Here is a 23,831-nt window from a genome sequence, read left to right on the forward strand (position 1 = left end):
ATCGGACCCGGGTGGGCGGCCAGACTGACGAGCGGGCCCCAGGCCGTGCGGTTACGTTCCCGTTTCGCGTAGACACCGAGTGACTTCTCTGTACGAGGATGTCCCCGCTTCTGCTGCAGGATCGCTCGGTCCGTGCCTGAAACTCAGATTTGACTGGCGTCCCCGTTTTATCTGCTGGCCCTAACCTGGGGTGGTGAGGGCACTGGGGCCGTCCAGACTGGCCCCTTTGCTCTTCCTGGGTTTTCCTTGTGGCTGGGCCCATCGCCGCCCGGCTGCCTCCGCCTTCCGTTCCCGGGGTGGGGAGGAGGGACGGCCCCTTCGCTGTGTGTGAGGCTCCGACTCGCAGCCACAGCTGCTCGGCGCGGCTGTGGGGGAGGCCGCACTCTTGTTCTCAAGCCGGACGTGTGCCTAGGGTCGTGTTTCCCTCGTGCCCGTGAAGGCTTCTAGGTTTGCAGCTGTGTTGGTGCTTTGGTGGCGTGTGAGGCCCTCCACTGTGTCTGGCCTGAGCCGCCTGGGGAAGAGTGTGTGTTTTCTGAATCTCGGCAAGCTGAGAGTCAAGGCCGCGTGCCGAGGTGCAGCCTCTTGGCAGCCTCACGACCGCTTCACGGCCTGGCACAGCCAGCCGCTCCCTCCGGGGGAGCACCTGGGAACGGCCGTCCCGAGTGGCGGCCCGAGGAGCCTGTGCCGTGGGGCCGCGCGCCCCGCCCGCACGCCCTCTGTGGCTACGGGACGAGGGAAGGAGGCTCCCTCCGGCTCTTGGCTTCTGGCCCCGGGAGTGCGGTCGGGGCCCGCTCAGGCCGCAGGTGGCCCAGGTTAGGTGTCTCTTCTCCCTCCGCCGTGCCAGGGGTTTCCTGGTGTGCTTGGAATGTCAGACGGACGAGAACATCCGGTGTAGAATCTTCTCAATAGGTGGGAGTCAGCTGGTTTGTTTGGACACCAGTTCGGCCTTCGTAAGTGCCAGTGGGCCACACAGCATGTTGTGCTCGGACTCGGAGCGTGGGAGAGAGGACCCAGCGAGCTCCCGTAGGGAGGTAGAAACGCCAGCACGCTTGTGGGCTGTAGGTGGCCCTGGGCACCCCGTGGGCCACGGCGGGTCCTCCTGTCTGTCTCCGTGGACGGGGGCCATGTCGCCTGGCCGTTGGCTCTCCTCGGTGTGCGGCCTCCTGCCTGTTTCTCGTCCGTCCTCAGTGACCCAAGAGTCGAGGTCGTACCTGTTTCTCCCCGTGGAGAAAGTCAGGTCAGTTGGGCCGAGCCCTGTGACGCGCTGAGTCCCGCGTCCTTGGCCGTCGTGCACGGTGTTTCGGGAGAGAGGAGCCCACCGCTCGTGGGTCCAGTCTGCAGCCAAGCGCTCAGACCCTAGCTCGGGACTCCCCTCCCCACAAGCGCCCAGGGTGCACGGCGGCCGGGCTCCGGGTGGGGGCCAGGGGCTGCTGCTGTCCTCGTTAGAGCGCTGACCTCAGGCGCTCGTCCTTCTCCGGTTCCTCCGGGCATGAGCGCGACTGGCCTGCGGGCGCCCGGTGGGGTGTGCCCTGGTGGGGGAAGTGGGCTGTGAGCTGTGGCTGTACCGTGAGGTTGTGTATGCCGTCCTCACGCTGTCGGCCCACCTGGGGCCTGGACCGGGAAGCCCCAGGAAGTGCCCTCCTCTTTAGCCTGTCACTACAGTTCCTTAAAGCTACAAGAACTTTCTAGACTCCTAGATGGCCTGCATGTGATCTCAGCGCTCCCAGCCAGGGGGCCTGTGTGTGGCACCTTCCCTGCCCCTCCCACCTGGGTCCTGTCCCTAGCTGTAAGAAGGCCCCGGGTGCCCTCTTCGTCCCTGTTGTTAGAGAGGAATGGGATTGGGTCCCCTGTGTCTCGTGATAGAAGGTTTTGAGCCCGTGAGAGGGTCGCCCTGCGTAGACACGGCTGTCTTCAGCACCGACGGCCGCGGGTCGTGCACACGTGTGTCTCTTGGTCATTTTGGAAGAGTGAGCGGTGGCTGTCCCAGGATAGGGAGCGAGCCGTGCACCTGCCCCGGGACGGACCGGGGAGCCCCTCCGCCCGCTGCCCGCCCAAGAGCTTGCCTTCCCGCCGCACTGCCCTGGCCAGGGGCCTCGCGGGCTTTGGCTCCAGCACGTCTCCTCCCTGCTCGTCGGGGACGCCTGCCGGGCACTCGGGCTCGCCGTCCCGCGCAGCGTTGCTCTCCGGGTCTCTGCATCGTGCTTTCCCATGGGAGGGCTGCCTGCCGAGCCCTGCGGTCCCAGCCGCCGGCCGTGACCTCCTCTCGGGCCCTCGCGGCACCGGCTGTTGCCGAGTGGGCAGCACGGGGTGCCGGGCTCCTAGCGGGAGCGCCCGTGGACCCGGCGTTTATCCTGCTTGGCACCACGCTCTCAGAGGCGCCCTGGGTTCCCAGCGTCCCACGGGGCTCTGTTCAGCCCCTGGCTGCGAGACCTCTGATGCGACCCCGCGCGCTCTGTGAGCTCTGGCTCGTGCTCTGGCACGACACGTCCGCCCCCTGACTTCGTCCCTGGCCCGGCGCTGGGCCCGTCACCCCCCGCCCCCAGGGGGCCGGTTCTCAGGACCGGGTGGGGCAGCGGGTGCTCCCCGCGCCGGGGGTCATGGCGGGCTGGCATGTTTGTGCCCGTGTCCGTGTGTGTCTGTGTGCGTGTGTCGAACTACACTCAAAGGGAATTTTCCAATTGATTGATTCGTTGATAGGAGGGAGGGTGCACAAGCAGGGGAGGGGCAGAGAGAGAATCCCCAGCAGGCTCTGTGCTGTCAGCGCGGAGCTTGACGAGGGGCTCAGTCCCACGAACCGTGAGATCATAACCTTAGCCAAAAATCAAGAGTCGGACGCTCAGCCCACCGACCACCCAGGTGCCCCGGGACTTTTCCAATTTGAACGTGACCTTATTGTTTTCCTCGACTTCTCCGACTGGCTCTTTTTTCCCTCATACGGAGAAGCGTGGCTTCTGGGAGCACGTGTGTTTGTTCACGGTGTTTGTCACGCACGCGCCGCGGACTCCCTCCTGAGCCCATGGGTTCCTCTGTGAGTCCTCTCTCCTTAGAACTCCGCACACTGGGGATGATGCGGCCTGTGTGGCTGCCCCGCCGACGCGGCCCGGTGCTGCTTTTGGGGCTTTAGGGCTTTGCCTTGGCTGTCGATTGCGGGACGCGTCCCACAAGCACGCAGACCGTGGGGGGGGGGGGGGGGGCGTGCCAAGTCACCGTCCTCACTCCCGCCCGGTCTGTCCTCACAGATGGGTGAGCCCCCAGCTGGGACCTTCAGGTCCGAGGTCAGCACCGTGGGGCCTTGGACCGTTGTCACAGGAGAGCAGCTGGCGGGACAGAGTTAAGCTGGGAGGCGGCACCTGGTCCTGCTCTTCCTCGTAGGAGGCGGACGGGACTCCGTCCTGCTGCTGTGCACGCGGTCGCCGTCCCCGCTGCTCCTGCGGCTTCCCCTCGCTCCCCTGACGTCTGTCTCCCTCTCATTTGTGTGCGTGCAGGCGCTTCCCCAGAACGGCAGTAACTAGGTTTGTGTTTCAGGTGGCAGAATTGTGTCCTCGAAGCCCTTTGCGCCTCTGAACTTCAGAATAAACAGCAGAAACTTGAGCGGTAAGTTTTCCGTTGCTGAAGTATTAAGATCTGTGATTTCCGGCATCTGGCTGTGTCAGCATCGGGTCTGTCCCCCCCGGCACTGCTCATGTCAGGGCAGACCGCCCCCTGGGGGCATTCCTCCCCCCCCCCCCCCCCCCCCGCCCCCGCCCCATGCCAGGACTGCCCTGGTTGTCATGACCACAGACCTGCCCTGTGTCCCCTGGGGGCAGAGTGGCCCCGGGTGGGTGTCGAAGGCGGGACAGCTCAGGAGAACTCAGGGAGGGGTCTGTCACAGAGGTGGCTGTCCTGCATAGCATGGGCTGCACCTCAGGCCCCTGGGCCAAGCCACATGGGCCCCGGGGCTCATGACCTCTTGTGTGTTGCTGGGGGCTCCTGCAGCCACGTTGCTTTTCAGTCGCCCTCTAAGTGCTCTCCGACCCCACGGGGGCTTGTCGCCATCCTCCTTGGACAAGCCCCTCGGGGGAGCGGGACTGATGCGAGCACCTCACCTGGCCTCCCACCTGTCTTTTGTGAGGAGGGAGAGAGTCCCCACAAAACCGCGCAGAGCCTCCCCCCCACACACACACCCCGCTCACCCCTTGGGCGCAGGAGGGGCCCTAACCGCAGCCCGTTGTGCGCAGACATCGGCACCATCATGCGCGTCGTGGAGCTCTCGCCCCTGAAGGGCTCTGTGTCCTGGACGGGGAAGCCAGTCTCCTACTACCTGCACACCATCGACCGCACCATAGTGAGTGCCCCACGCGTGCGGGGTGGGGGGGCCCGGCGCTCTCCACGGCCCCAGCCCTTGTGTGGGGCGGGCCTTGTCCCGGGTGGCTCGTGACAGGGTCGGGCCCCACACGCTGGGAGCCCGGAGTCGGGTCGGCCCCTACAGACGTCGGCCTGGGGGACTCTGTGCCACCCTCCCGAGAGCGCCCGCTGGCTGTGCATCCGGGACGTTGCTTTCGTCCTGAAAGGGTTGGGGCTGACTTCTAACAAGAGTTTTCCTTTCCTTTTTGTATTTTTAGCTTGAAAACTATTTTTCTAGTCTGAAAAACCCAAAACTCAGGGTAAGTCTGTGTTCTTCCCTCGCCTGAACAGCGTGTGTGTGCTGCCTGTTGGGGTGTGCGGGTTGCAAGTGGCCACACACGCACAGGTGCTGGTCTGTGTGACGGGGTCTGGGTCACGGCCCTGCCCGCGCACACCCGCCTCGTTCTTAACGGCCGCGGCTGGGCCACGGTTCTTATGCGCGTTTCGGCAGCGGGTTGAGCGGGTCTCTGAAGTGGGCTTTGGTGACGTGGGCGTTTGTGCTGAAGGGCGGCGAGCGGCCCTCGTGCTGTCCCGGCCTGAGTCGCCATCCGAGGGCAGAGCGGCCGCCCCCGCAGCGGGGCGCCAGCCTGGGTCCTGACTGCGCCGGCCGCCTGGTTCCTGCATTCCTCCCAGTGCTCACGCCCTTCCCGCTGCGGCCTCGTGGCCGCTGCCCGTTTGTTCCGTACGTCTCTCCGAGAGCTTTTCTTTCTTTCTGGAGACTCAGACAAGTCCGTGTGCAAGAGAGGCCTGTCAGACGGCCAGCTCCTGCCACCCGGAGCCCTGTGTCCTTCCCACCGTAGCCGGGCACCTGTGCCCACAGCCCTGCAGCTGCCGGCCCGCCCGGGTGTTGCCGGGAGCCCAGGCCGGCGGCAGCGTCTACCCTCGGGCACAGGCCTCTCTCGGTGTGGCGGTGTGGCAAAGCTCGCCGCCCACGGGAGGGAAAGGACGGTCGGGCGGCTCGTCTGCCTAGAGGTTGGCGGGGGGAGGGGGCGCTGCACTCTCGGGCTCCGCTGTGCCTCGGTTTCCCCGCCTGTGCTGGTGGCGCACCGCGAGCCGTGCAGGAGGGGCCCGGCCGAGCCCGCGCATCCGCAAACGCCCACCGCTTGCTTTCCAGGAGGAGCAAGAGGCGGCTCGGCGCCGGCAGCAGCGAGAGAACAAGAGCAACACGGCCACTCCCACCAAGGTGCCCGAGAGCAAGGCTGCCGTGGCCGCGGACACCCCCGTGGTGAGCGCTCGCCGCGCGCCCTGCGCCCGGGGGCCCCTGCGCCGTGGCGGGCGGCTCCCGTGACTTACCGGGAACGCGCGTCCCCGACGAGGGCATCGCGTCCCCTTGACGTCCCGCCGCCCGCTGTCTGCTAGGATTCCGGTGCCGAGGAAGAGAAGGCTGGGACGACCGCCATCAAAAAGCCGTCCCCCTCCAAAGCCCGGAAGAAGAAGCTGAACAAGAAGGGGCGGAAAATGGCCGGCAGGAAGCGCGGGCGCCCCAAGAAGATGAGCGCTGCCAACCCCGAGCGCAAGCCCCGGAAGAGCCAAACTGCACTGGACCTCCTGCACGCCCCGGCCTCGTCGCAGACGGCGGCGCCCTCGCCACAGGGTGAGTCGGCCGCGAGCGGGCCCACAGCCCCCCTCACCTCTCCACCTCGGGGCTCAGGCCGCGGTGACGGCTCGTGCGCCGAGTGGCTCGGTGCCACAGGCGCACTGGGGCGTCCCCCGGGCCTGTCTACGCCCGGGCGCCCCGCCCCGGAGCGTGTCCCGCTCCGGGCCTTGCCAGCATCCTGCTGACCCAGGCTCTGGTGAAGAGCTGGGATTTCTTCGGTCGCGAGGGGACGCGTCTCTGCTTCCGGAACTGCCGGGATGTCGTGTCTGCCATCGTCCTTGGCCGAGCGCGTTCGGTCGCGTCTTTACAAAGACCCGGCAGTTCCGTGGAACGGACTGGCCGGGCCCCGGGAGCGTCAGTCTGCCGCTGACGCGTGAACCTGCTTCTCCCCGCAGATGCGTACAGGTCACCTCATAGCCCCTTCTATCAGCTACCTCCCTGCGTGCAGCGGCACGCCCCCGACCGGCCGCTGCTGGCAGCCACCCCGCCCGCACTGCAGAAGCTGCTAGGTGAGCCGCGGGCCGGGCCCCCACGCTGGGCGCCCCGGCCTCAGGCTCAGTGCCGCCAGGTGGCGGCTGGGCCTTGGGTCAGCCCGGCCCCCTGGTCACCTGAGGTCGGGGCTCCTCCCCAGGGCATGTGGGGCCATTTCCGGGGGGTGGGGGGGGGGAGGGGGGGCGTCTGTGGCTGTCTGGACTGCGGTGCTTCTGGTCTCGAGGGGGCGGGGCCCAGGATGCCGCGCAGTGCTCCCCAGAGAACAGTCCGGGCCGTATCTACGGCAGTGGGTGGGGGAGGCCCCATCTACGCACGTGCTCACGATGCTAGGCCGGGTGCACCTGTTGCTCGTCTAAACATCAGGCAAAGGAAACCCCTTCCGTGCTTTGGGCGTCGCCGGTTCCCTCGGTTCAACATCAGTAGCCCGTGTTTACCAAAAAACCGGCAGATTCAATAACACGGCCTTGCGGGGAGGTCGACACCGGGGAGCGGTGGCAGGAGCCGCGAGGGGCTCCAGAGGGCACCGAGGGCCCTGGCCTGATGGCAGGAGGTGACCTCCAGCAGCCTCTGGGGACAGCGGCCACGCCCTCCCACACCGGTTTCTGAAGGGCCCCATGGGGTCACGTCTGCAGTGAAGTCATCTCGCTTCCTCCTAGAATCCTTCAAGATTCAGTACCTGCAGTTCTTGGCCTACACCAAGACCGCCCAGTACAAGGCCAGCCTTCAGCAGCTGCTGGACCAGGAGAAGGTGAGCCCTGCCCTGGGCACCCTCACGGAGCGGTTCTGCCCCCTGGGTCCCGAACGCTGCCGGGCTGTCCTGGGCCTGGAGGCATAACCCGGCAGGGGCTCCCATGCCCGTAGGAGCAGTGACGGTCTCCACAGGCCCAGTCACCTGCCCCTGCAGGGTCTGGAGAGGCTGCGGGACGTTGCTCCTCACCGAGCAGCGATGCTCTCAACCACTGAGATGGGCCAAGGGTCGTCGGCCTTCTGGGCCGGGGCATGTCCCGCCGTGGGAAGGGGCGTGGGGGGACGGGGCCTCCCGTCACCGTGCTGCGCCCCTGCAGGAGAAGAACGCCCGGCTGCTGGGGGCCGCACAGCAGCTGTTCGGCCACTGCCAGGCCCAGAAAGAGGAGATCAAGAGGCTCTTCCAGCAGAAACTGGATGAGGTAGGGGTGCCGAGACCGCATCACCACCCTGGGCGGGCAGCGTGTGGGCCAGGGCACGGCCCAGGGAGTGGAGATCTGGAAGGATCTTCTCCTTCCTGGGGTTTTGACCTTTCACCTGTTCTGACGGCGGGTTCCGGAACGTGGGAGGGCTCGCGCCCCTTTCCCGGGCGGCCGCCCCCGGGGCCCCTCCTTACCGGCCCCACCCCTTGCCCGCCATGGCGCACCCCTGCACGAAAGCCCACCCGTGCTATCGTGTGTCCACAGCTGGGGGTGAAGGCGCTGACCTACAACGACCTGATTCAGGCGCAGAAGGAGATCTCGGCCCATAACCAGCAGCTGAGGGAGCAGACAGAGCAGCTGCAGGAGGACAACAGGGAGCTGAGGAGCCAGAGCCTGCAGCTGGTGGGTGGGGGGCGGCCTTCTGGGGCACACGGGGTGGGGAGAGGGGCGGGGGAGGGGGCACATGGGGCGGGGGGGTGGCCTGGAAACGGTCATTCTGTGTGCACCCTGGACAGGCAGGATGACAGGGTGCTCGTGGGGCCCGACGTCCTTCCCGAGGACGGGTTTCCCAGGCCCCCCCTCACCCGACTCCAGTCCGGCTCATTCTGGGAACGCTGAGGTCCCTTCCTGGGCTCTCAAAGGATGCGGGAGCCAGCGGGGCCCAGGGCCCTGCCAAAGGCCCTGACGCTTTCACCAGACGTGGCTTTGTAGGTGGCCCAGGCTTTCGCGTTTCTGCCACCCATGCTGGGCTCCCGAATGCGCCCCTAGGGCTAGGGCGCGGGCCTCTCGGGACCTCGCTCCCACGGGGCCCAGGGCACGTTGCTGGACGGGCAGGAGCGCCACTTCTCACGGGGCCTCCCCGTTCGGTCCTGAGGACCCTCATCTTGTCCCCCTTGGGTGTTCCCACAGGGGACCCCGGTCTCCCCCTTGGGCTGCCTTCTCAGCCTCGCCTTCCCTCAGCGGGGGGTCCCTTCCCTGGGCCTGCAGGCCCTCAGGGACACCTGTCCGGTGTCTGCCCTGTGCCGGGTGGACCTGCGCCCACCCCGCCCTCCCCGCGGGCTCACGACTGCGGCCTCCCCATCCCCGCAGCTCAAGGCTCGGTGTGAGGAGTTGAAACTGGACTGGTCCACGCTGTCGCTGGAGAACCTGCTGAAGGAGAAGCAGGCCCTGAGGAGCCAGATCTCCGAGAAGCAGAGGCACTGCCTGGAGTTGCAGGTGGGGGCCCCTCTGGGCTTTGATGCATCAAGAACGCGGGAAGTGCCCCCCGCCAGCCCCCCGAAACCACCCTGCTCCCGAGGACAGGATACGGGTTGTGTTGCTGCAGTGACGGCGGCCCTGATGCCCCATCTTGGCCCCCGGGGAGGGTGGGGGGGCGCCGGGCTTGGCGTCCGAGGGGCCCCACTTGCTCCCGGGGCGGCTCGGGTTCCATTAGAAACCTGGGATTCCAGGGGCGCCTGGGTGGCGCAGTCGGTTAAGCGTCTGACTTCAGCCAGGTCACGATCTCGCGGTCCGTGAGTTCGAGCCCCGCGTCAGGCTCTGGGCTGATGGCTCGGAGCCTGGAGCCTGTTTCCGATTCTGTGTCTCCCTCTCTCTCTGCCCCTCCCCCGTTCATGCTGTGTCTCTCTCTGTCCCAAAAATAAATAAAAAACGTTGAAAAAAAAAATTAAAAAAAAAAAAAAGAAACCTGGGATTCCCTCGGCGCCCCTACCCACCTGGGGGTGGGTGCCGAAGCGGCCCCCGGGGAGGGCAGTGCTCGCGCACCCCGCCACAGAGCTTGCACTGCTCGCTGAGGACGGTGACGTGTGCGTCCAGGTCAGCGGGGACACAGGGCGAGAAGGAAGGGGGAGCAGGGGGGTCCTCGTGCCCTCACGTTCCTCGGCTGCTGGCTGACCGGGTGACCCCACGACCAGTTGTGCTCTCTGAAGGGTTGTGGCCCAGGCGTCCCGTCCTGCTGAGCCAGCAGCACGTGGCACAGGGAATAGGCCTGCCGACCCTGTCGGCCGGGCCGGGTCCTGTTTCCACAGACACACCAGCAGGAGGAGCTGCTGGGCCCTGACCCTTCCGCGTAGTAAAGAGCGAGGTGCTTTCGTTACGGGAAAAGAACAAAACAGAGAGGCCTCAGAGGGGGCGTCTCGTGTCCCCAGTGACCGAGAGGGAGCGCGGCAGGAGGGCTCCCCGCGGACGGAGCGCCCGTAGCCTCCTTCACAGCCGGGGCCGCCCCGTCCCGTCCCCTTTCCCATGAGTGCGCGTCGGCAGAGCTGCTCCGGACGCCCCGGAGCTTCTCGACCCGTGCGGGGTGGCTGGCGGCGCTGGCTTCTCCGTCACCCACAAAGCCGGCCCGCGTCCTTCCCGCCTTCCCGGGCCCGTCCTTCGGGTGCCTTGCTGGGCGCGGCCCGGCCGGCCGGTCCCCAGGCCGGCGGCGGCGGGCCTGACCCCCCTCCCCTTGCAGATCAGCATCGTGGAGCTGGAGAAGAGCCAGCGGCAGCAAGAGCTTCTGCAGCTCAAGTCCTGCGTGCCGCCCGACGACGCCCTGTCGGCGCACCTGCGCGGGAAAGGCGCCCTGGGCCGGGAGCCGGAGGCGGACCCCGGCCGGCTGCACCTCGACCTGGACTGCTCTAGGTTCTCCCTGCCGCACTTCAGCAGCGCCAGCCCGGAACTCTCCATGAACGGCCACGCGGCCAGCTACGAGCTCTGCGGTGCGCTGAGCCGGCCCCCGTCCAAGCAGAACACCCCCCAGTACCTGGCCTCCCCGCTGGACCAGGAGGTCGTGCCCTGCACCCCCAGCCACGGCAGCCGGCCGAGGCTCGAGAAGGTGTCCGGCCTGGCCTTGCCGGACTACACCAGGCTGTCCCCGGCCAAGCTGGTGCTGAGGCGGCACCTCAGCCAGGACCACGCGGCCGGCGGCAAGACGGCGGCCGGGGAGCTGCACCCGCGGTGAGTCTGCGTGTGGCACGCGCCAGCCCTGCTCTGGTGCCCTGGGGCCACCTTGGGGTTCTTAGGGCGAGACCCCAGCGGTTCAGAAGAGATTCGGGGCGTTTGCTGGGCCCGGGATGCCAGCTCTGGGTGCAACACCCCGGCTCTGGCGGCTCCCCGGAGAACGAGCCAGAGATGCGTCTTCTTCCAGAGCCGAGCACGCCAAGGAGAACGGCCTTCCGTACCAGAGCCCGGGCATCGCCAACGGCATCAAGCTGAGCCCTCAGGACCCCCGGCCCTCGTCCCCCGTGGCCTTACAGATGACAGGGGAGAGGGGCGGCGAGAAGGTGAGGGCGGGGCGTGGGCTGTGCGGGGTGCTCGGCAGGCATCCTGAGCCAGGTGAGGGCCACGCCAGGCTTCGGGGGGGCCGGGGGTGAGCCTGGAAACGGTGCTGAGCCCCTGTGGGAGGCTGTTGCCCGCAGGCTGGAGGAGGAGGGCGGTGGTTTCGTTCGTGAGCGGAAGGCGGCAGGTGTGAGGGGCAGCGTGTGGGTCACGGCGTGGGGACCTGAGGTTGGGGGGAGGCGGGACCCCGAATTTCGGGAGGAGCCGTGGGGGGGTTTTACTGGGACAAGGGGCCTTCTCCTGTGGCGGGAGGTCCCCGTGTCCTTCGGGTGGTGCTCGTGGCCCGGCGTTAGTGGTCAGCGGGAGCAAGGAGGGTGTGGCCGTGTGTCTGCAGGGTTTGAAGGAGCGTGCCTATGCCAGCAGCGGGGAGGCCATCACCAGCCTGCCTGTCAGCATCCCGCTCAGCACCGTGCAGCCCAGCAAGCTGCCCGTCAGCATCCCTCTGGCCAGCGTGGTGCTGCCCAGCCGTGCCGAGAAAGTGGTGAGTGGACGCCGGGCGGGGAAGGTGCCGGCGACCTGCTCTCGCAGGCCTGGGCCCTCGGGCTGCAGGGGTGTGGTGTGTAGGCAGAGGGGGGGGGGGTCTCGTTTCATTTTTTCCCACAAGGCCTGGTAGTTCCCTTTTGTGAGCTTGTGCGCTGGTACGTTCGGAGCGGACCGCCCTGCTCCGGGACGTTGGAACGCCCAGATTCCGGGGCTCCTCACGGCGACGTTTTCCCGTGTTTGTTTCAGGTCTGTTTTTGTAAAAGGGGGCGCGCGCGGGTGGAGAGGGACTAAAAGTCTGGATTCGGTACAGGCGTGCAGCCCGTCTCCCCTCCTGGTGGCTCACCTTTGGCCGTCCCGCCTCACGTGTGTGCCCCCGCGAATGGCAGAAACGGCAGTGTCTCGTGTGACGCGGGCCTTTCTTTGTGTTTATTGAGATACGAGTCACGGACGGCCCACCCGCGTAGAGCATACTTTAGTGGTTTTAATACGTTCGGTTATGCAGCCGTACCCGTTCACAGGTTCATTCACACAGGTGGACTCCCACCCCGTGTGGCCTCTCGTGTCGGGTTCCCTCCCTGAGCGTCGCGTGTTCGGGGTCCGTCCGCGGGGTGGCGGGGGCGGGCGCCTCGCTCCTGCTGGTGGCCGAGGGACGTGTGCGTGTGTGGAGGGCCACGCTGCGCTTCTCTGTTTGTCCGAGGGTGGACGTTTGTTTCCACCTTTGGCCATTGTGGATCACGCTGCCGTGAACGTGCACGCACAGGTTTGGTGTGGGTGGCGTCTTCGCCCCGTTCCATACGGGAGTGGAATCACTGGTTGCGTCATAGCTGCAGCCCGTCCCGTCTCTCCTTGATCCCTCCGTCCCTAGCCTGACGTTGGCCGTTAGCCACAGCTATCCTTTCAAACCCAAGTCGCCTTGTCAGAACCTTCTGGTGACTGCCCACGGTGCTCAGACCCAAGCAGGTCCCTTTCCTCCTATGTGCCGGCTCTCACCTACCTGCCGTTCTCCCTGCCTCCGGCCCTTTGCACCTCCCGTGGCTTACATCTGGGACGCTCTTCTTGACCTTCACCTGCCAGCCCAGGCTCAGCTGACAGTGCATCCTTTTTCTCCACAGAGAAGCACCCCCAGCCCCGTGCCGCAGACCCGAGAGTCCTTGTCCACACTTGAAAAGCAGATGGGCACTAATGCACACAGCGCCGGAAGCAAAAGTCTCGCCCCAGCCCCTGCAGGTCGGTGGGCTCCTCCTGCTCCTGGGTCCCTGCCCCTGGCCCTTCCCCCGTGGCCCAGCTGGCCCACCTCCTCCCGGCCGCGGGGTCTGAGGTGTTGCATCGGGGCTGTCGTCACGCAACACGACCAGCTCTAGGCGGTTGGGGGCTTCTCGTGTGGGCTTCGGCAGGGCTCGCGACCCTCGGGCCTCGGCATCCCGACGTGAACGTGCTCACTCTGGCTGTATTTCAGCCCGGGAGGTGGGCCTCAGCCGGTAGGCGATGTCCTCATCAAGCTGCTGTGGGCGTTTCTAGCCCGGTGCCGGTTCTCCTTCAGGGAGCGCCAGTGGTTGAGGCCGCACGCGCCGGCAGAGGCCCCACGGACTTTCTGTAGCAGCCAGGTGGCACTCCGCGGTCCGTTGGGTCTCTGCCCCCCTGTGCGGCTCTGTGGCTGGAGAGCGCGTGGCCCGGGATGTGTGTGCAGGACGATAGTGTTTACGCAGCAGGCGCCCGGACCGCTGGACCCACGGGCTGGTCTTGAGTTAGCCGGCCCCCGTGCCGACACGCGGCCTGTAGGAGGGGAGGCCCTGCCTCCAGTCCCTGGCACAGCAGCCCCCCTGGCGCCGGGGCCGGGCCTCGGTCTGCACAAAAGACGTTCACGTGCTCAGGGCTTCCCCCACGCTTGGTGAGGCTCCCGGGGCGGGCCGCGAAAGGGCTCCCTGGGGGTGCCCAGCACGCATCCGGAGCTGCGGGCCCCCAGTCCAGAAGTGCCGGGAGCCCGGGGGCGCCCGGGGCTGGGCGGGCATCTCTCACACCGCCGAGCTTGGTTCGCGGGCGCCTGTGTCCGGGTGCTCGAAGGAACCACGTGTAGGGCAGGTTCGTGGGAGCTGAGCTCCCTCACCAGCTGCACCCACGCGGGTCCCCTTGGCCACTCTGCGCTGGGCTCCCCTGAGAAACTGTCTTTTCCGGCAGGCTTCTACGCGGGCTCGGTGGCCGTCAGCCCAGCCCCCCTCGCTTCCGGAGCAGATCCCGGCACCTTTGACGAGGTCCCCAGCGCAGGCGGTCTGTTTGCCAGCGTGGGGTCCTGTGGCTCCACCCCGCAGCACCCGCCCCTGCTGCCGCAGCCCCGCAGCTCTGGCGCAGCCTCGCCCGCCCACCCGCTCTGTGCCAGCCCCCGCCTGGGCGGCGCCGCCCAGGGCCCGCTCCCTGACGCCAACAAAGGGGACCTTCCTCCCGAGGCCGGCTTCTCGGACCCCGAGGGCGAAGCCAAGCGGAGGATCGTCTTCACCGTCTCGGCCGGCGGGGGCAGCACCAAGCAGTCGCCTCCCAGCAAGCCCAGCCCTCTGCCCACGGGCGGCCGTGGGGACGGCAGCCAGGGCCACGGGCAGGACAGCCGCAAGCGGGGCAGAAGGAAGCGGGCGGCGGCAGGGACCCCCGGCCTGAGCTCAGGCGTGTCGCCCAAGCGCCGGGCCCTGCCGTCCGTGGCCGGCCTCTTCACGCAGTCTTCAGGGTCCCCCCTGAACCTGAACTCCATGGTAAGGCTGGGAACGGGCGGGGGCGGGAGGGCGTGTTCTGTGCCCAGCCCGGCCGGGGCGGCAGGGCTCCCGGAGCACAGCCAGGCCTCGGCCCCCTCGCCCCGGCACTCCCCCGGAGGGTCCGGTCTGAGATCCGGAGCGGGTCTGGGTGAGAGGGTCCCAAGCACAGCCCTGGGTGTCGGTGCTCTGGGAGCCTGTTGACGGGGTCGTGCTGTGTCTGTGCCGGTCCCTCAGGTTAGCAACATTAACCAGCCTTTGGAAATCACGGCCATTTCGTCCCCTGAGAGCCTGAAGAGCTCCCCTGTCCCCTACCAGGACAGCGACCAGCCGCCCGTCCTCAAGAAGGAGAAGCCCCTGAGCCAGACCAACGGGGCCCACTACTCCCCACTGACCTCGGACGAGGAGCAGGGCTCTGAGGACGAGCCGGGCAGCACCAGGTGAGGGGGGCCAGGCAGGGCAGCTTTCGCGGGAGGAGAGGCCTTCGTGATCCGGCGGGGCCCCTCCCAGGGCAGGGCCCGGGTGAAGGACAGGCGGCGTCCGGCTGTCATTAGTTGGGGGGGCACGGGGGGCACGACCCGTCGGCTGCTGTCCGCGGTCCCCCAGAGCGGCCGTCCTCGGGCGGACAGTGTCTCTGGGGTGTTGGCCTCCGCTCGGTGAGTTGTTGTCTGTGAAGGGCCCGGGCCGCCTTCCCACCCGAGATTCAAGGTCCAGGGCAGGGCCGGCCATCCGGGTTTGGAGGCCCTGGCGTGGGGGCCGCTGTGTTGTTTCTCGTCCGGGGCGCAGGCGGCCACGGCAGGAAAGCGCTCGAGGAGGCCGAGCTCTGCGCTGCTGGTGAACGCTTCACCCGCGGCGTGATGGGTCGCGAAGGGCTTCTCTTCGGTGGTGCGTGGCGTTCTTACTGGTGCGGATTCCCGCAGCACGTCTCTGTCTGGAGCGCGATCTGGGGGTCGGGGGCGTGTTCAGAGGGGTGCAGACGTCGCTAGTGCCAATTGTGGGAGGTTGTTGTCACCCCAAAAAGAAGCCCCCTCATCCGTCAACCCCCGCCCCTGCCCCAGCCCTGGCTCCCACCGTCTACTCTTTGTCTCTGTGGATGGGACTCCTCCGGGGACCCCCTGTGATGGGGTCACGCGGGACGTGTCCTTCTGTGTCCGGCTCCTGTCACCGCGCACAGTGGCCTCCGGGTCCCTCCACGTGGCGGCAGGCGGCGGGACGTCCTTCCTCCCTGGGGCTGGGCCACATTCCGGCGTGTGGGTGGACCACATCGTGGTCATCCTTCGTCTGCTAAGGGACCCTGGGGTGGGTGTTGCCGCTCTTCAGTTAATGAGGATTATGCTGCTGTGAAGTTTCACACGCGTGTTTTTGTTTGAAAATGTTTTCCAAAAAAAATAGCGTTTCCCGTTTACCCAGAAGTAGAATTGCTGGGTCACGCGGTGACTCTGTTTAGCTTTTTGCGGAACCTCCAGACTGTTTTCCGCAGTGGCTGCCTCGTCCTCCGGCTGCGGGTGAGGGTGCCAGTTTCTCCGTGTCACTTGTTAGTTTCTGGTTTTGTCATCTACCTACCTATTTACGATTTTTTTAATATTTATTTTGAGGGGTGCCTGGGTGGTTCAGTCGGTTAAGCGTCCGACTTCGGCTCAGGTCATGATCTCGCGGTCCATGAGTTCGAGCCCCGCGTCGGGCTCTGAGCTGACGGCTCAGAGCCTGGAGCCTGTTTCAGATTCTGTGTATCCCTCTCTCTCTGTCCCTCCCCTATTCACGCTCTCTCTCTGTCTCAAAAATAAATAAACGTTAAAAAAAAAATTTTTTTTAAAAATAAAAAAAAATAAAATATTTATTTTGAGAGGGAGAGAGTGGGAGAGAGAGGGAGAGCACAAGTGGGCGGAGGGGAAGAGAGAGGGAGACACAGAACCCGAAGCAGGCTCCAGGCTCCGAGCTGTCGGCACAGAGCCCGACGCGGGGCTCGAACTCACGGACCGCGAGATCATGATTAAGCGGAAGTCGGATGCTTAACCAGCTGAGCCACCCAGGTGCCCCAACGGGTTTTTTTTTTAACGTAGCAGCCATTCTTTTTTTTTTAATTTTTTTTTAAATTTTTTTTTCAACGTTTTTTATTTATTTTTGGGACAGAGAGAGACAGAGCATGAAGGGGGGGAGGGGCAGAGAGAGAGGGAGACACAGAATCGGAAACAGGCTCCAGGCTCCGAGCCATCAGCCCAGAGCCTGACGTGGGGCTCGAACTCACGGACCGCGAGATCGTGACCTGGCTGAAGTCGGACGCTTAACCGACTGCGCCACCCAGGCGCCCCAAACGTAGCAGCCATTCTTATGGGCACAGCGTTTCGTCGTTGTGGGTTCCTTCTCTTTCAATCACCAGTGACGGTGAGCATCGTCTCGTGCGCTGCTTGGCCATTTGTGCGTCTTTGGAGAAACGTGCGTCCAGGTGCTGCTTGTGTGTGGCGTCGTTGGGTGGGTTTTTGTTCGACTGTCAGAGTTCTTCACGTGTTCTAGACACCATCCTTTATCAGGGGTCTGATCCTTGAACGTTTTCTTCCTTTCTCTGGGTTTTCTTTTCAGTTTCTTGCTGATGTCCTTCGAAGGGCAGAGTTAGATTTTGGTCCAGTCCCATTCCTCTTTGCCTGCTTTTCCTGCCTGTGCTTTTGGTGTCTTGTCTAGGGTGATTCATTCTGTTCCTCTTCCGCGTACCTAAGTTATGTTTCTAGGAATTTTGCACTCGAGTGCTTTTGTTTTGTGTTGGGAATGTCCAACCTCGTAGTTTCCAAATCCTTTTGGAACTTTTCCTGTGTTTCTGGAGGTCATAGCATTCTTGGCACGTGCTTTGGAGATACTGGCACGTAGAACATACGGATTTGGTGCCCCTGTGAGCACGTGCTACCGGCCACAGGGGACACGCCGTAGATGAGGCAGCGCCTGTAGCCACAGCCGGCGCCAAGATTTGACAAAGCTTGGGAGGCAAGTTAACACCCAGGTGGCCCCAGCAGGGACTTGTGGGTGTCTCTCTGTGTCGGGAGATGGCGCCCCTGTGCCTGAGCCTCGGCCCTATCGCCTGCCACTGGCGGCGTCCTGCACGGCACACGAGAGGCCTGGGAGCCACAGTTGCCTGTAAAGGGGTCTGAGGGCAGGCGGGCTGCGTGCCGCCTGCCTCCCCGCCTCCCCGCCTCCCCAGGCAGCAGCGTGCGCACACAGCCCTCTGCCGTGCAAATGGATTTCAAACATCTGCCGCCTGTGTTTTTCTCGATAGAATTGAGAGAAAAATTGCGACAATCTCCTTAGAAAGCAGATCTCCTCCGAAAACCTTGGAAAACGGTGAGTGACTTTCCTCCCCGTCCTGTCCTGTATCTCCCCCGGGCTGAAGGTGACTCAGCCCCAGGCGTGGCCTGGACGCTCGGCTTCTAGAATGGTCTCTGGGCAATGTTGAGTGCCACCTGCGTGGACAGCGGGACCTGGAAAGCCGTCCCCACGGCTGTTGGTTCCGGTGCTGCCGGGCGGCAGTCCCGTCCCCTCCTGTTTGGCCCAGGCCGGAGTCTGACTCTCTCTGCTTACACGCCTGCCTCGTCCCCTCTCGCACAGGCTCTGGTGCCCGGCTCCCCTCCCGCCCCACCCTCGGCCTGCTCGGCACCACCCGGCCCCCCCCCCCCCCCCAACAGGCCTAGTTATGGACCACAGCACGCTTCCCTTGGGTGGGAGGGGTGTCTCTGAGCCCCCGGCCCCTCAGAGGCCCAGCACCTCGTCTCCTGCCCCGCTCGGCCCTCGGAGGTGCCTGCGCCTCACGGGCTGCACGTCTCCTCGGCAGGTGGTGGCCTGGCCGGGAGGAAGCCGCCCCCTGCCGGCGAGCCCGCCAACAGCAGCAAGTGGAAGTCTACCTTTTCGCCCATCTCCGACCTCGGCCTGGCCAAGTGCGCCGACAGCCCGCTGCAGGCCGGCTCTGCCCTGAGCCACAACTCCCTGTTTGCTTTCCGGCCGCCCCTGGAGGAGCCCGGCTCGGCCGACGCCAAGCTGGCCGCCCACCCCAGGAAAAGCTTCCCTGGTGCCCTGTCGGGGGCAGGCGGGCTGAGCCCAAGCAGCAACCCTCCCAACGGCTTCGCCTTCAGCGGGGGCCTGGCCGCCGACCTCAGTTTACACAGCTTCAGTGATGGTGCTTCTCTCTCCCACAAGGTCCCCGAGGCGGCAGGCCTGGGCGCCCCCCTGAGCTTTCCCGCCCCCCGGGGCAAGGACAGCGCTGCAGAGCCTGGGCCCTTTGTGAACAAGAGGCAGCTGGACGGCACGGGCGGCCCCAAGGGCAGGGAGGCAGGCGAGCCGGGCCCCCCGGCGTGCGGGCCCCCGGACAAGGCCTCGCTGGCGCACGGCAAGCCGGGCAAGGGCCGGGACCGTGAGCCCGACCTGAAGAACGGCCACAACCTCTTCATTGCGGCCGCCAACGTGCCCCCCGGCGGCCTCCTCAGTGGCCCGGGCCTCGCCACGGCGGCGTCCTCGGTGGTCAGTGCGGCCCCCTCCACCCAGGCGCACCGCCCCTTCCTGGGCACATTTGCCCCCGGCCCGCAGTTCGCCCTGGGCCCCATGTCGCTGCAGGCCAACCTGGGCTCGTCTGTGCTGCAGTCCCTGTTTGGCTCCGTGCCGGCCGCCGGCCTGGTGCACGTCTCGTCCGCCGCAACCAGACTGACCAACTCGCACGCCATGGGCAGCTTTCCCTCCGGGGTGGCAGGCGGCGCAGTTGGAGGTAGGCGGACGCACGTCTCTCTTGTGTGACTCTCGGGTCCTGTGGGCCGCACGCCGTCGCCGACGCCCTCCTGGACCGCCGGGTTAATGACAACTGCTTTCCAGGTTCCCTTGCAGGGCCCCCTAAGGGGCGAGAGGCTGTGCCCGTGTGTCCCCTCGGGTCCACTTTGCACCCGTCACCTCGTTCCTTTTCGTGAGCTGCAGACGCGCCTGTGGCGTGGGCAGAGCGCCCACGCGTGAGTCGGCCTGTGTCAGGTCCTCGGGCCGTGACGGCGTCCCTTGTACCTTCGGGAGAGCTGGCGCCACGACTAGGGCTTTGTCTCATCCCCGTGGAGGCCACCTGTCGAACCTGACACGGCCCATGGGTCCGGGCGGCCGCGGGGGGCCGGCGCTGGGCGAGAGCCGGCGGCCGCGGCACCTGCCGCGTGGTGGCACCGTGTAGGGGTGGAGAGGAGCCGCGTGGCTGGGCTGGGCCGGGCCCACCGCGGGGTCCCAGCCAGCTCTGTGGTGGGCGCAGGCGGGCAGGACCCCGTCCTGCGGCTGGGAGCCCCGGGCAGGTGCGCCCGCAGGTGAGTCACACCGGCCGCCCGCGCCCCCCACCTCCCTTCCCCCCCCCCCTGCTGCTTGCTGCTTTGCCCCCCCTCCCCCCGCGTCGCACGCAGAGCTGCGGCCGCTGTCTGCTTCCCGATGTCTCGCTCTCTTCGCCCGACTGGAGAGTGCCCCCCTGTTGAAGCTGAGTTTTTCTCTCCTGTTTGCAGGTGTCTTTAACCACGCGGTGCCTTCCGCCTCCGCTCATCCGTTTGGAGCCAGTTTCGGCAGCGGGGCTGCGTGTCGCAGCGCCACGCTGAGCTTAACCCCGCTGCAGGCGGTGGCCGGCGCCCCGCCCCCGCCCCCACCGGGGCAGCCTGCCCTCCCCGCGCCCCCTCCCCCTAACGCCGCCTTGCCTCCCGCCCCCGCGCTGCTCCCTGCTAACTCTGAGCCCGCGCTTCTGCAGAACCTCGCGTCCCTCCCGGCTAACCAGGCTTTCTTACCCGCCTCCTCTGCCGCCTCTCTGCAGCCTGCTAACGCCTCTCTGTCCATCAAGCTCGCCTCCCTCCCGCACAAGGCCCCCCGCCCCTCCTTCACGGTGCACCACCAGCCCCTGCCCGGGCTGGCCCTGGCCCAGGCCGCGCCCGTGATCCCACAGGCCAGCTCCACGGGGCCGTCCGCCGTGTGGGTTTCCCTTGGCATGCCGCCTCCGTATGCCGCGCGCCTTGCGGGGGTTAAGCCAAGATAAAGACCTTGCTTAGCTAGCGGTTCGTATTCTGTAAGGTAAGGCTAGAGCCCAACTAGGGGGCCCGTATGAGACCCTGAACTGTCTGTCCTTCCTTCCACAGAGAGTGGACGGGCCCGCAGGGCTCCGTGGAGGGGCCCAGGGGACCCAGGCTGTTCTGCCTCGGGTGGAGACGGTCGGTTCTGAGAGGTGCAAGGGAAAGCCAGGGAAACCGGGGCTGGCCGTGTGTACCAGCCTCCAGGACAGCTGAGCAGCCGCCACGGAGCTCGAGGGAGTGGCCGGCTCTCGCTGCCCGGCCCAGACCTTTAGGGCAAGCCCCACGGGTCCCCGGCCACAGGGGCAGCTCGGAGCTCAGCCTCGCCGTCTGTCTGCTCTTGGGCCTCCCGCAGCCTGTCTCCCCGGCGCGCTTTGTAGGTCTTAAGGAAAAGGCAGTGTGTAGACAGCCATCCAAACTTGGCGTTCGAGCCTCGGGCTCCTGAGCTGGAGCCCCCTGCCTGCAGGCCCTGGGAGCCAGTGGGTATGGGGCTGCGTGGCACCGGCCACAGAGGAAGGGGCTGCCTAGGTCGTGGGCAGCGCTTTGTGCTGGCGGCTGCAGCACACAGCCCCTCCTGCTCGGAGGAACGCGGCCCCTGCCTTGGGGCGGTCAGTGGAGGTTCAGCGGAGGGCAGTGTAGGAAGGGCCCGTGCTTGGAAACGGGTGAGGAAGGTCTCCGTGAGGCCTGTTCGGGGAGGGTTTGCGTCCGCTCCTCTGCCGGCTGTGTGCCCGCGTTAGGAAGCCAGGCCCTGGTGCAGCTGGCGTGGCCACTTCTGGTGCTGCTTGGCGTCCCTGGGGGTGAGGGGCCTTCCAGGCGAGGACTTGAGAAAAGGAAGCCGGGCGCTGACAGGGTGCTGGGGCCGGGCCGTCCTCAACCGTCTGCCGCGTGTTTAAGTGGAAACAGACGGGAGGGGCGGGGGCCGCTGGAGTCTGATGCCCTCCCAGTCAGAGTGCAGGTCGGTAGACAGCCCGGCCTGAGGTTGTGCCTCAGTCCTGTTGGAAAAGTCCAGAAGGTAGAGCAGCTTTCGCGTGTGGTGGCCTCACGCTGTCAGAGCAGGCGTTTTGTGCGGCCGAGACTGGCTTCGAAGAGGTCAGAGGTGTACGCGTGGAAGCGTCTGGGCAGCAGGCTCCGGTCCTGGCCCACAGCGGACCGCTGCTGCTGTCGCACGCGGTCCCCCCGCCCCCCCCCCCCCCCCCCCCCGGGGCGGGACTGTGAGCAGTGCCGGGCAGGTGGCGTCCGGCCTGGAGGGCCTCGGCTCCAAGGCTCCTGGGGAGGAGGGCCAGGGGGTGTGGACCGGGGGGCGGGGGGCGGGGCTGGGGAGGGGGCGGTCCCTGCCGGCAGAGGTGGGGCCTGCAGCGACCACAGCCTGTCTGTCTGACCGTGCGCCGCCATTTGTCTGTAGGAGGTGTGGCTCCCTGGCCTGGGGGAATGTGCGGGTCCCCCCCACCGAGCGGAACGCTAATGCTGCCTTTCCTCCCGCGCTGGTCTCCGCAGGTAACTAGGATTCTACCTCAACCGTGAGACCTATGCACGCACGGGCTGGGCCGGCGGTGCGGCAGCGGCCACGGGACGGCGGGACGGACCGAGGACCGGGGACGGGGCTCTACTGTGAATCAGCGCTGCGCACACCTGCGGGAGATGCTGGGGCCTGGCTGCAGCTCGTACTGTTGATAGTTTTAGATAAAGTATTTATCGTTTTTTAAAAAGTATAGACATTCTGACTTCTTTTACTCCACCGGAGTCGTAAAGGCGACCTATTGAGAAATGTAAATACTATATATGAGAGGATCTATATAAAGACGTCCGCCCGAAGGACCGGCCCGCCCGCGGACACGCTGACCGCCGGTCCCGGTGCTATCTCGACGCGGGCCTCGCTGCCGCCTCGTCCTCTTGGTGCTGACTGGAGGTTGACCAACGCCAAACCCAGGCCGTGAGGCGCCTGCCCTGTTTGTCCCCGCCGCTCTTCCTATACCAAAGGCACGGCCGTCTCCGGGCGGGGGGTGGCTCGCTCTGTTGTGACATTCCTCCGAAGAAGCCCCCTCCCCATCACTGTGAACGGCTCCCGCCAGACCGTCGCCCCCCCCCCCCCCGGCCCCGGGATCAGCGCCTTTGGCATAGGAACGGCCGCTGGGCGTGGGAGGGCCAGGCCCTCCCCGCTCCTGCACGGAGCCCGTTGTGAGTGGTGCTCGCGAGGAAGGGCTGGTACCCGACTCCCCGCTGGCGCGGCCAGTGCGTTTACTTTTGTGCGTCTCTGCTCGTCTCGGGCTCACGCCGCCGTCCACCAAAGCGCGTAGTAAGCTCACGGCACGTTGGCCGGTGACGTGGGGCAGGTTAGTCACGGGTGCCTGGTGTGTGTGTACAGAAGAGAGTCACGCTGATGAGTGACAGTATTTTATAGAGATGTGATGAAAATTTATAAATTTCATAGACTTGACTTCATTTATTTTTAGATTGTATAACGCACAGTAAACTAAAAAAGAAAAAAGTGAGGGGGGAAACCTTTCTATTTATTCAAGTGCACACAGTGGCAGGGGCCCAGGGCCGGCCCTCAGCCCCGGACTCTGCGTCACCGCGGCTCCTGGGGCAGAGGGGACAGGCCCCGCGTCCTGCCCGTGTCTCTCTGGCCAGTTGGCATTGCTGCTCCCGGTCTCAGCCGGCCCCTACCCCAGAGCAGCCTTGATGGTGCTTGGGAATGAATGCACTGGGGGGGGGGGGGGGGGGGCAGGCGACCAGGGAAGAGTCAGGAGAGTCATTTTAGATGTTTCCAGAGGTGGCCAGCAGGGTCCAGCATAGCAGTCTGTGACTGGTCCCGGGTCCCCCAGCTGGCCAGTGCTGTGTCTCTCCACAGTCTTCAGAAGGGTGCCCCCCCCCCCCCCCCCCGCCCGAAGCCTTCCATCCCCTGAAAGGGCCAATGTCAGCCAAGGTCCTGGGCGGGGACCTGAACCCCAAGATGGGGGAGGGGTCAGAGCCCTGTCCTCAGGTGCTTGCACCCACCAAGGAACACAGGCAGCTTGCCTCTTTCCGAAGGTGGGCTGTGTGTAGGGTCTAACCTGTTGCTCAAGTAAAGGCCTTGAGCTCCTGCCGCGTCCGGTCTGGCCAGCAAGGCTGCCTCCCTCCAAGTGTGGATGTCAGGAGTCCTCTGCCTACCTGGGAGCGTCAGTGTGGTGGGCCGAGGCCAGGCCCCACTTCCTCCTCACCCCCAGGGGCGGGGCTGGAGCCAGCCTTTCTGGCAGGCGGGGCTGGAGGATGGTTTTCTGCCTGCCGCCACCTCAAGATGGCGGACCAGTCTATGCAGGGCAGGTCTGGCCACTGGCTCAGCTTTGGAAGTTGGCCGGACCCTCCCTGCGAGAGCCCTGCTTCCCTGCTTGCCCTGGGGGTGACGTCGCTGGTCCAGACCAACAGTTGAGGCAGAAGATGGTGCTCGTGATGGGTTCTTGAAATTGGCTCATCCTCCTGTAACTGGTGGTCATGGCTCCCTCCCTCTGGGCCGGTGCTCCCCGGCGTGTGAAGGTGCTGTGCCTCGCCCCTGTGAACCCCAAGCCCTGGCCTCCTGGACAAGGCGGTGTCTGCTCGGCCTCTCTGAGAGGGTGCCCTCCCACCCCGTGTCAGGAACCCA

The 23,831-nt window shown here is 66.0% G+C and overlaps 1 protein-coding gene across 3 annotated transcripts in view; it reads left to right on the forward strand.

Annotated features, from left to right (window-relative positions):
* The window catches only part of DOT1L (DOT1 like histone lysine methyltransferase), a 62,339-nt gene extending 39,690 nt beyond the window's left edge, over positions 1–22,649 (forward strand). Inside the window, exons 10-29 of one of the 3 annotated variants that reach the window (XM_053896850.1) lie at positions 3,526–3,594; positions 4,218–4,324; positions 4,602–4,643; positions 5,498–5,608; positions 5,743–5,977; positions 6,376–6,489; positions 7,129–7,220; positions 7,537–7,638; positions 7,903–8,040; positions 8,728–8,853; positions 10,088–10,572; positions 10,763–10,898; positions 11,288–11,434; positions 12,549–12,663; positions 13,612–14,174; positions 14,409–14,611; positions 17,434–17,498; positions 17,986–18,909; positions 19,667–20,219; positions 21,710–22,649. In XM_053896850.1, the coding sequence (XP_053752825.1) occupies positions 3,526–3,594; positions 4,218–4,324; positions 4,602–4,643; positions 5,498–5,608; positions 5,743–5,977; positions 6,376–6,489; positions 7,129–7,220; positions 7,537–7,638; positions 7,903–8,040; positions 8,728–8,853; positions 10,088–10,572; positions 10,763–10,898; positions 11,288–11,434; positions 12,549–12,663; positions 13,612–14,174; positions 14,409–14,611; positions 17,434–17,498; positions 17,986–18,909; positions 19,667–20,184 (4,292 nt within the window). In that variant the 3' untranslated portion in view covers positions 20,185–20,219; positions 21,710–22,649. The remainder of the gene's footprint in view (positions 1–3,525; positions 3,595–4,217; positions 4,325–4,601; positions 4,644–5,497; positions 5,609–5,742; positions 5,978–6,375; positions 6,490–7,128; positions 7,221–7,536; positions 7,639–7,902; positions 8,041–8,727; positions 8,854–10,087; positions 10,573–10,762; positions 10,899–11,287; positions 11,435–12,548; positions 12,664–13,611; positions 14,175–14,408; positions 14,612–17,433; positions 17,499–17,985; positions 18,910–19,666; positions 20,220–21,709) is intronic. The other 2 variants (XM_053896851.1, XM_053896852.1) reach the window with 2 other exon arrangements.
* Positions 22,650–23,831: the final 1,182 nt, after the last annotated feature.

This window comes from Panthera pardus, unplaced genomic scaffold, assembly GCF_024362965.1.
Source record: "Panthera pardus isolate Hobbes unplaced genomic scaffold, ASM2436296v1 HiC_scaffold_8, whole genome shotgun sequence".
NCBI classification, from domain to species: Eukaryota; Metazoa; Chordata; class Mammalia; order Carnivora; family Felidae; genus Panthera; species Panthera pardus.